The following is a 12075-nucleotide window of genomic DNA, read 5'->3' as shown; positions in this document are numbered from 1 at the left end:
GGTGGTCATGGATAGACATGTCAGTATGGGAATGGGATATGGAATTGAAGTGGGTGGCCACCGGGAGATCCTGGTTTTAGTGGCAGATGGAGCGAAGGTGCTTGACAAAGCGATCACCCAATCTGCACCGGGAGCAACAGATGCAATAAATGATATCCTCGGATTCATAGGTGAAGTGGAGCCACACCTGGAAGGACTGTCTAGGGCCCTGAATGGTGGTGAGGGAGGAGCTGTAGGGGCAGGTATAGCACTTTGTACAGTTGCAGGGATAAGTGCCAGGAGGGTCATCAGTGGGGAGGGACAAGTGGACAAGGGAGTCGCAGAGAGAGCGATCCCTGTGGAAACTGGGGCAGGTGGGGGGAGGGGGAAAGTGTGCCTGGTGATTGGATCCCATTGGAGGTGGCAGAAGTTGCGGAGAACGATGTGTGTTGGATGCAGAGGCTCGTGGGGTGGTAAGTCCCTTACCCCATATGTCTGTACTTCCGTATGTCTGTCCTTAGCCCATCCCCTCCCCCCCCCTTCCCTGTTATGTTGGGGGGAGGGGGTGGAGGGGTAAGGACAGATGTACGGGAAAAGGAGGAGATGCAGGTGAGTGATGGTGGAAGGGAAACCCCAGTTACTGAAAAAAGAGGACATCTTTGATGTCTTGGAATGGAAAGCCTCATCATGGGAACAGATGCAGCGGAGGAACTGGGAGAAGGGGACAGCATCCATGATCTTTCACATGATCGTACAAAAGAGCAGATAAACCACCAAGGGAAGCGTGCTGAGAGAAGTCGTTTCTCATGAGATCATTGGTGAACTGATTACCAGAATGCAGAACACAGGGCTGGCACCTGGCAAGGAGTGTAAGAGAAATAAGGAAGGGGACCCTAGTATTTGAGATTGCTATAATCTCTTAATTTCAAATAAATGCATTTCATTACAGAATAAGGAATTCTAATTCATTATCATTGACCAAAAGAAGTCCCTAGTCAGGATTTCTACACAGCCTATGGTACCTGCAACACTGGCCATTGTAAATAGCAAGTTTGAGGGAGACTCCAGTCTGATACAAGGAACCCCATGTCATGTCACAGGACTTTAAGAAGTCAAACAATACTTGGGACAACTCACCAGAGACTACAGTGAGCATGGCCTAGGAAAATTTCACCTTGGCTCAATAGGAAGCAATCTGACCTTGTTAGAGATTGTATGTTCAACTATCACTCAAAGCTAGAAGATAGGTACCAAATAAATGGCCAATCTATCACAAGGGAATACTGTATTTCAAGAAGTGTCTGTCGTCCGATTAAACAAAACCAAATTTTGGCTGATAGTTGGATGCACTTGTTCAAGTTGCTCAAGGAACGATTACGTTTACCTGGTTAATAGTTTCTTCCTCATCCTACTCACTGCCTGTGAGTTCTTTACGTGGTAAGCAAATATAATGGCATGTGAGAAGTTATGTAAATACAAGACAATCAGTGAAGGTAACTGTACATTCCAGTTAACCATAATTATTTACAGATTTAGTTATATTACAAACTTTACACATTATATGTTAGTAAATATAAAAACAACTCTTCAGATGATCGTACAAAAGAGCTCATTACCTGGCCTGGAACCACAGCTCTGGAGAATAATTTATTCAGCTGCACAAGCTCATTTGGTGTAGTGTCAAACTTGAGAGCGATGCTATTCAAAGAGTCCCTTGATTCAACCTGTCAAAGAAATCAATCTGCAAGGTCAGAAGATCGGTAGTTATTCAAAGAATCAGAGAACAAAAGACACAGAAGCAGGTAATTTGGTCTATCGCATCTGAGCAAAGTTCTATCCAGCCAAATATCCCCACTCTCTGTATTTATTGCAATATTCCCAGGCTGGAAACATCAAGGAAAGAGGTAACTGACCGGTGACTCAACACAGATCTTGAAGATAATTAAAGAGATTAATGGTACATACATGTTTTCATTTGTCAGGAAACCAAAACTTGAGGTGGTAAGAATAAACTTGCTTTACAGGCACTGTGAAGGCAGCTCAGTAGATTGATCTTTGGAAGGAGGAGAGATCCAGCAGCATGAGCAGCAGAATGAGAGATGATCAGTAAAACATTTAAGATTCTGAGGTCTGAGAAGCGATTTCTTCTGGTTGGTGATTATAGAACAAGGGAAGGTAGTCACAGGATGAAAGATTGCATAGTTGTGAATCTTTCAAATGGTCAGTCTCACAGAGTTATGGTTCATCACTTGCTTAGCATTCAAAGCTGAGAATGATAAATTAATGAACAAAGGAACTTCAAGAGTATGGGGAAAGAAAGTGGAGTTCAGGTCAAGGATCTTACTAAATGGAAGAACAGGCTCAGGAGTTCACACAATCTACTCTTGCTCAAATACAAATCACACTGGTTCACATAAGAGAAGAGTACTGCCAAGACAAAAGGGAGATCTAAGAGTAAAGTACAAGGTAGAGACTTAAGAACCTGAAAGGGGAGAAACAAAAGGAGGTGCAGTGGTGGAAGAAATGGGTCAAGGAGGGGTAAAGTACAAAATCATTTGTGAAGCATTTGTCTTGTGATCTGCCCAGTTAGTCATTGTGCTCTATGAACAGACTGTGCAGGAAAATTTGATCAATTGGCTAAAATCAGTTGCTCTCAGTATTAAACAGACCCAAGGACAATGGTTACAAAGCCAATCAAGGACATTAATATGGTTAAACATAAAGGAAGAAATGCAAACAACTGATAACGCTGTTTACAACTGACCAAAATAACCTGGCTTAGATAAAAGGTCTTGTGCAAACAGGTTGATATGACCTGGCCAAAATGTGAGGACTTTGTGAGACATTACAGTAGTGTAGCAGTTAGTGTAATGCTATTACAGCGCCAGTGACCTGGGTTCAATTCCACCACTGTCTGTAAGGAGATTGTACGTTGTCCCCGTGTCTGCGTGGATTTCCTCTGGGTCCTCCGGTTTCCTCCCACATTCCAAAGACATAAAGGTTAAGAGCTGTGGGCATGCTATGTTGGCGCCAGAAGAGGGGCGACACTTGCGGGCTGCCCCCGGCACATTCTCAGTAAAGCAAAAAAGACGCATTTCACTGTGTGTTTCAATGTATATGTGACTAATAAATATATATCTTAATGGTGCAGCATATGTTCAACCAGCAAGTAAATGAGGAAGATTTCCAAAAAAAACAAATGCCCATGTCTCAAAGGCACTAAATTGGTTATAAGATTGAAGACTGTCTGGCATTAACGCTGCAGTCAACAGCCTGATCAGCTGAAGGAAAGACAGAAGAGCCACGCCTGTGAACTGATGACCTGTATGGGTGCTGAAGACCCATAAATACATCACTATATACATGATACCATGGATAATTGTTAAGTAAATTGTTTAATTACAATACTTGTGTCTTCGTCACCAAATAAGGTGACATTATACGTCACCAGACTGGTCATCATATTCTGTGAAAATTCTGATGAAGGTTCACTGACCTGAAACATTAACCTCTCCACCCTCTCTGCACAGATGCTGCCTGACCTGCAGAGTCTTCCCAGTATTTTCTGTTTTTATGTCACATCCTACAGATTGGGAACAGAGCAGCAGCCATACAGACATGCAAGTTGTAGGTGCAAGTTGTAAAGTACAAAACATTCACATATAAAATAGGAAAAGAAGAAAGCCATTTGCCTTTGGGCCTGCTCCACCAACCAATACAAGTATCACTGATCCTCTATCTCAATACCATATTCTTATTCTCTCCCCTGGCCTTCATAAGTCAGGGCATTGAGTATAAAAGTCGGGAGGTCATGGTGCAGTTGTACAGGATGCTGCTGAGACCACATTTGAAGAATTGTGTTCAGTTTTGGGTCGCACTGCTATAGGAAAAATGTTATTAAACTGGAGAGAGTACAGAAAAGATTTACAAGGATGCTGCTAGGACTAGAGGGACAGAGTTATAGGGAGAAGATGGACAAGCTAGAACTTTATTCCTTCGACCATAGGAGACTGAGAGGCGATCTTATAGATGTGTATAAAATCACAAGGGGCACAGATAGGGAGAATGCACTCCGTCTTTTTCCCAGGGTTGGGGAATCAAGAACTAGAGGCCATAGGTTTAAGGTGAGAGGGGAAAGATTTAATAGGAACTTGAGGGGCATCTTTTTTCCCCACACTAAGGGCGGTAACTATGTAGAATAAGCTGCCAGAGGAAGTAGTTGAGGCAGGTACAATAACAACTTTTAAAAGAGAGGTGGACATACATGGATTGGAAAGGTTTAGAAGGTTATGGGCCAAACACTGGCAAATGGGACCGGCTTGGATGGGGCATCTTGGTTGGCATGGACCAGTTGGGCTGAAGGGCCTGTTTCCGTGCTGTACAAATCTATAACGCTATTAGGCAGGAGCTGGGGATGGTAGACTGGAAGCAGCTGTTATTGGGCAAGATCACATCAGACATCTGTTCAAAGGCCAAATGGTCAGAATTCAGGACTAACATGTTCCTGTGAGGGAGGTTGTCAAAGGATCAGCAGGATATAGACCAGTTGGAAATGTGGTCAAAAAATAACAGATGGAGTTTGATCCAGATAAGTGTGAGGTGTCACACTTTGGGAGGTCAAATGCAGGAAGAAAGTATACAATAAATGGCAGGTCAGTTAGGAGCATTGATGTATAGTGGGATCTTGAGGTGCAGGTCCATTGCTCCCTGAAAGTAGCAACGCAAGTAGATAGGATGGTAAAGAAGGCATATTGCATTCTTGCCTTCATCAGTTGGGGAACTGAGTATAAAAGTCAGGAAATCATGTTGCAGTTGTATAAAACTTTGGTTAGGCACATTTGGAGTATTGTATCCCGTTCTGGTTGCCACATTAAAGGAAGGATATGGAGGCTTTGGCGAGGGTGCAGAAGTTGTTCACCAGGATTTTGCCTGGATTGGAAAGTATGTGCTTGTTGGACAAACTTGGATTGTTTTCTCTGCAGCACAGGAGGCTGAGGGTCGACCTGATTGAAGTATATAAGACTGAGGCATAGACAGGATAAATAGTCAGTCTTTTTCCCCAAGGTGGAAATATCAAATTCTAGAGGGCAAAGCTTTAAGATGAGAGGAGGAAAGTTTTACGAGGCCAGTTTCTTTGTTTACAGAGGGTGGTAGGTGCGTGGAACATGTTGCCAGGGGAAGTGGTGGAAGCAGATACAATAGCAACGTTTAAGAGGCATTTAGGACAGGCACATGAACAGGCAGGAAATGAAGCGATATAGACCACGTGCAGGCAAATAGCATTAGTTGGATTCTCATCACGGTCGGCACAGACATCGTGGGGTTTATCTTACTTTGCTGAAATTCAAACTGCTCTGGCAATCTTTTGCCTCCTCTTTGGATATAATACCATCCTTAACTACTTTGTTCACTATGGATGGGTCTCTCCAAAGCTGTGATCCGACCTGCAGAGCACTTCCAGCAGTTTCCGTTTTTACAAGGTGGAAACTTGCCCATGTGCATCTGGCCCAGAGAAATCAGGCTAAATCCAATCTAATTACCACCCAATCAATATGCTCTCAAATCATTAGCAAAGCAGTAACAGGTGTTGTTGACAGCGTGATAAAGCACCACTGACCAACAACTGTTCAGCAATACTTTTGAATTCTGTCAGGACCACTCAGCTCCAGACCTCATCCCAGAAGATGAAGTGGGAATGACTACCATTGGCCAACTGAGCATAAAGCAAGTTAAAGTCAATGGGCATCAAAGGAATAACACTCCAACGGAGTCATCCATTGCACAAACAGCCGTGGTTGCTTGAGATCAATATTTTCAGCCCCGGGCATCACCACAGCAGTTCTTCAGAGCATTATCCTAGGCCCAACCATCTTCAGCTGCTTTATCAATAACTTTCCTTTCATTACAAGGTTAGAAGTGGGGATATTCATGTTCAATTCCATTGCAACTCCTCAGCAAACGAAGCAGTTGGTACCAGCATGCAGCAAGACCTAGGTAACATCAGGCATGGACTGCTGTGTGTGAAGTAACAACTGTACCAAGAAGTATCAGCCAAGTGATTACAAAATTTGACTGTGGTCAATGGTGTGATTAAAAATATTAATCTTGGGTTAATTGTCACTTTAATTGCACTGTTGAATAACAATAGTTTTTTTTTGAGCGGTCCAATGGGAAATATTTTGTCTTTTTAAATCTTTAGTGGTCTAATGATGTAATTTAAAATTCACCTCATGTTCAAATTCCTCTATGGGCTTGTCCACCCACTACCTATCCCACCATCCCCACCAATCCCAAACTCCTTCTCTACAACCAGTTCTGGCCTCTTGTATATTCCAGTTCCCTCTGCCCTGTTATTGGTGAAAGTGTGGGCCATTTTCAAATAGCTGGGCTACCCTTACTGCAAAGCTTACGCTCCAAGAATGAGTTTTTTTTAATACATTAACACACAGATATACCCACCTCAGCATGTGTGCTCAGACATCCTCCCCATCCTTTCCCCCAACATATATGTACAAGGCTGGGCTCATGCACAGATGACTTCCCATTGCCTCCTCCTCACTTTCTCTCTCCTCCCCCAAGGCCAACCTTCCCTCGACTACTTTCAACTCTCAATTCTTACTGCCCCTGAATTGTGTGCCTCCGTGCCCTTAATCTCATTTTGCCCACCCTCAGACCCTTTCCCTCTAACACATTTCCCACATTCCTCTTACACTCTGCAGCTGAGCCCCTCCTTCCAGCTGTCCTTCCTTCCTCCATACCTTCCCTGCCCCCACTTACTTCCTCCCAAGTCCCATGCACACCCTCCTCACAGACAGACAACCCCACATGGGCTATAGGGTGACTGATAGCAATGGCTTCAGGCTAGCAAACACGTTATTGTGCTGTGTACCACACACTGTCTGGTCTCCAACTTCCTTGGTTCCTCAGGCTGCTGAATCCATGGGTATCCCACGTTAAATGAAATCATGCCCAGACAAATTACACTCTTCAATACAAAGTCCAGGACTTAGAATGTCAGGGCTCTCGTAGACTGTCTCAACAAGGGCAGACCCAGGAGTCACTCTGCCTTCGTAACCCAGGAACTGAGTTGTTTTTTTGACATCAGTGTAACTTCCCTGAGAGATACGATGGTCAGGAGATGCACAGCTCAAAGATCAAGACTTTCAAAGTTCCACTTAAGCATAACCATAGCTTCCAGTCTTGAAGCATTTGTACTGAGGATTGTAGGTGTGGAGACATGTTCTTCTGGAGGGCAAACTGAAAAAGGTACGATATCTTCATGAAGTAAATTTTGCTGGCAAGCATAAATTAGTCTAGCATCTCAGCAGCCCTCTCACTGGGATCAGTGAACATATCATAACCCACTGGCTTACTCTAAAGAGCATGTAATGGGTATCACTCCATATACCCCACCCTGAAAGCTACAATTGTAAATAAGGACAACATCTTCTCCAAGCTTGAAAAAGTCCCTGGCCTGCATCCTAGAGGAAGACAAACAAATTGCCTGATAGGTACAACACCATCAGAAAAGGCACAATCCTCCATTTCATCAAAGACCTGAGTGCAAGACTTCATTGCAACATTGCCGATCCAGGTACCAGTACCTCTTAGATCACATTTATGGCTGAGCAACAGACTCCAAAGATGCTCACACGATGCCATGATATGCACCAATGATTGTTGGGCTGCCCATTTAACCTGCTGTTACTCCATCGACCTGATCCCCAAACACTGTCAACGTAAACACTACAAGATCATCAATATTGAAGTCCTGCAAATTTCTTAAATAACGTCTCATAAACTCCCATCCTACAGAGCTGCAGAGTGACCATGAAGATAGTGTTCCCCTTCAAACTTGCCCCTCTTTTAAGCAGTTCTGCTCACTACCTTGTTTGTTGGACTCCTGCCTGTTACATTTCAAACAGGCACCTACATCAATAGCTAAGCTTCTGACTTCCCAAGCTACAGCAGCAGAATGATGCTCAGCTCTGTCACTGCAGGTACTGTCCAAGAGAATTCTGACACTCCAGGTCCTGGACCTCATATGAAGTGGAAGTTGCCTGTGCGTGATTTCCTTAAATGAAAGGTGATCATTGCCAACCAACTACTAGAGTGAGGACTTGTTCCAGTGGCAAGGGGTCAAGACCAGACACTTCTGCATGGGTGTTAACACTCATACATTGGTGGTCATGTGTGCAGATGGCACTCAGCACAAAATTACACAGGTAGACACACACACTCGAAAGATAAGACAAGATATCTTTATTAGTTACATGTACATCAAAAAACACAGTGAAATACACCTTACAAGAGAGACCCTTGCCAACAACCTCCTCTTAATTTCATCATTCCCCTCACCTTTTCTCTACATCTCTTCTGTGTCATCGCCTCCTGCTCTCCCACCTCCCCGATATGCTCTGATCTCAAGCTGATGATTTTAACAACAATATATTTGCTTGTCTACTGCAGCACAGACTCAGGAGTTGGGGAAGGGATCAGAAAACCAATGAGCAAGCTGAAGCTGAAGCCAAATACTCTTGCTCCTCAGGATATGGATATGAAACTTCATGCAGATGTAGCCTTCCCTCTCTTGCTGCTTCCCTCTCTTTTTCACAACAACCCACCAGCAGAAAGCAATAGGTAGAACACATTTAATTTTATTTGGTCTTTTTTTTAAACATTGAAAACCATAAGTAATGCATTTCAGTTTATGAAGCAGCTCAGTGTTAATTAACCAAAACCCTGAATTTTTATATAACAGCAGAACCTCGGATTCACTTTGATTGCAACAGGTTGAAAGGAAAGACTTTTAACCTGGTATACTTTAGGACCATGCAAAAGCCTCATAATTGCTTCAGAAAGTGCCTTTCTGACCCAGCAGGGGGAGTTGGAGAGTTCAGTCGCCAGAAAGGATAGTCTGCTGAAATCAAGATGAACATCTCATCAGAAGTCCCCAATGGATTTTTTTTAAGATCTTTTTCATGTTAACAGATTTGATGAACATCTATTAATTTTCATGTTGATCATATCCATTGGATGACATTAACTTGCAGTTGTACTTGTAATGCTTCCTTGCTATGAAGCCTACATTACTGAAATTCCCACACCGTCAATAGAAAGAAGCTATGATGTTAGAAATCATAACTGGGCCATCGAGTAAAGATGTCATCATAAAAATAAACAACTCCAGTATTTCAAAATACTGCAAGAAATTGAACATCCATGCAGCATGTCACCAGTGACGTGTCTGTTAGTGACAAGTCATTGTTCGGAGAAGAACTCGGGAATGAAAAACACTGAAGCATGAATATGTACAGCAACAACATCCTGCCTTTTGCAGTAGCTATGGTGCAGCAGTGACATGTGCACGCTTGTGTGTACATGTGTCACAAATGATAAAATGTGATTTGCAATGTCTAATATTTTAAGGATGCAAAAGTCATGTAGACATGGTCAGGACAAATTTAACTGAGCACAACTTGGGGGTGCCCATCCTTACACATCTTCTTGCCTCTTCTTCAGAAACTTGTAGGGGTTCTTTGAAATTGTCTGGAAAAGGTTTTTCCAGGATTGTATCCCCTCAATACTTTAGCCAGCTGGGAGGGAGGATCATGCAATAGGGTGCGAGCAAAATTACATACAGGTGTGTGTGCATGTACCCTAGGTCAACAGCATTCATGCATATTCCACTTCTCAAAAGTCAACTAGAAGCAGGTTGAACTTGGTGCCAAGGGAGTGCCCAAACAGCTATATGTGCAACCCCTGCGAAACAGGGGGGGTGTGATCCTAGAAAACAGTCCCCACCTCAAGTTGAAAGAAATGAATTTTGGGTTTATTTATTTATTCTCCACCCCACATATAAATTCCATGAGAACAAATTTTACTCCAGATTTCAAATTTTGGGCAGTGTTTTATGAATTCTGTAAGAGCAACTTTCCATTTCCCAAACTGCCGTAATGCAGGGATTGCCTGTAATATGCGAACTATTCTTTGTAAACAGAAACATAATAATGGCAAAGATGATTAGAAAGAGAAAGTCTAATTAGAGGCCAAAATCTTCACAAAAGGGATATGTTAATAGACATTGACATTAAGGACAAAGAATATTAAGTACTGAAAACAATAGGAGGGAACACACAATAATGGGGCTTTCACTTTTAAAAATGGGTAAGTTACCAGGCCCAGATACAATGCATCACAGGCTCTTAAGAGCAAGGGAGGAAAAGCAAAAGCTCTATATTATGAGGCTCTTTGGCCACAGACATGGTGTGGGAGAATTCAAAGGTTGCCAATATGATGGTATGGTTTAAAGAGAGAGGAAGGGATAGAGCAGGTAAATGCAGGGCAGTCAGACTAACAGTTAGAGGAGGCAAATTTTTGAAAAAAGTTCTGAGGACCAGCATGAATCTGCTTTTAGGGTGGCACAAATTCTGCAAGGATAATATGCATTTGATGTAATTATGTGGATTTTAGGAAGGCATTTGCCAAAGTCTCACATCGATCAAAAAAGGACCATAGGATCCCAGTGAAAGTGCAAACTGGATTAAACACTGACTAACGAGCAGAATGCAAACTATCAACAGAAACTTTACTGATTGCTCAGCTGTAGACAGATAAGCTCTGCAGGGCTCACAGTAAGGCCCATCTTGTGGTACATACAAACACAGTTGTAAAATCATAGAGCCATACAGCATGGAAATAGGCCCTTTGGCCCAACTCGACCATGCCAACCAAGATGTCTATCTGAGCTAGTCCCATTTGCCTGCACTTGGCCTACATCCCTCTAAACCTCATGTAGCTCATTCCATATACCCACCACCCCCGATCAAAAAGTTGCCCCTCAGATCCCCTTTGAATTTTTCCCCTCAGCTTAAATTTATGCCCTCGAGCTTTAGACTTTTCTACCCTGGGGAAAAGACTGGGACCACCCACCTTATCTATGCTCATGATTTTATATACCTCTATAAGGTCAGGCCTCAGCCTCCTACACTGCAAGGAAAAGGTCCCAGCCCATCCTTATAATTCAAGCCCTCCAGTCCCTCTAAAACATCCTCGTGAATCTGTTCTGACCCTTTCCATCTTAATGACATCCTTCCTCTAGCTGGGCAACCAGAACTGCATACAATACTCCAAGTGTGGTCTCACTAACAACCTGTACAGTTGCAACATGACATCCCATGTCCTGTACTCAGTGCCCTGACTGATGAAGGCAAGCGTGCCAGCTGCCTTCTTCACTACTCTGTCTACTTGTGATGCCACTTTCAGGGAACTATGTGCCTATACCCCTTGGTCTCTGTTCTACAATACTCTCCATGGCCCTACCATTTACTGTGTAAATCCTGCCCCAGTTTAACTTACCAAAATGCAACACCTCGCATTTGATCCGGATTTAAATGTAGGGCCCATAATTATGACAATACCAAAATTGAATTATAATATTATTGATGGTGAGCAAGTTAGTTCTAGACCACAGGAAGATATCAATGGCCTCATTAGATACAAAGGTGCAACAGAATTCATTGTAGAAAATGTGAGGTAATTCATTTGGGGAGGGCAACCAAGGCAAAAGAATACATGATAATTAGTCAGAAGTGCTTTGGAACAGAAAGATCCTGGAGTTCATATCCACAGATCATTAGGGTATCAGGACACGTAGATAAGGTGGTTAAGAAGGTAAATGGGATAACTGCTTCCCTAGGGCAGGCACAGTAGCGTAGTGGTTAGTGTAACGCTATTACAGCGCCAGCGACCTGGGTTCAATTCCGGCCACTATCTGTAAGGAGTTTGTACATTCTCCCCGTGTCTGCATGGGTTTCCTCCAGGTGCTCCGGTTTCCTCCCACATTCCAAAGACATATGGGTTAGGAAGTTGTGGGCATACAACTTTGGTGCCAGAAGTGTAGCGACACTTGCAGGCTGCCCCCCAGAACATGCTACGCAAAAAGATGCATTTCTCTATATGTTTCGATGTACATATGACTAATAAAGAAATCTTATCTTATCTTATAAAAGTGAGGCTGGAGGTGGTCATGCAAGAGTTGTATAAAACAGTAGTTAGACCACAGCTGGAGTACTGTGAACTGTTCTGGTAATTGTA

At 43.1% G+C, this 12075-nt stretch overlaps 1 protein-coding gene across 4 annotated transcripts in view; it reads right to left on the bottom strand.

The window, feature by feature from the left end:
• Positions 1-12075, bottom strand: part of oxr1a (oxidation resistance 1a) — a 387780-nt gene that overhangs the window by 151352 nt on the left and 224353 nt on the right. For all 4 annotated transcript variants that reach the window (XM_052023890.1, XM_052023892.1, XM_052023891.1 and 1 more), the window contains one exon: positions 1596-1703. In XM_052023890.1, the coding sequence (XP_051879850.1) occupies positions 1596-1703 (108 nt within the window). The remainder of the gene's footprint in view (positions 1-1595; positions 1704-12075) is intronic.

Source organism: Pristis pectinata, chromosome 9, assembly GCF_009764475.1.
Source record: "Pristis pectinata isolate sPriPec2 chromosome 9, sPriPec2.1.pri, whole genome shotgun sequence".
Taxonomy (NCBI): domain Eukaryota; kingdom Metazoa; phylum Chordata; class Chondrichthyes; order Rhinopristiformes; family Pristidae; genus Pristis; species Pristis pectinata.
The sequence above is the reverse complement of the archived record's forward strand: the minus strand, read 5'-3'. Positions and strand labels throughout refer to the sequence as shown.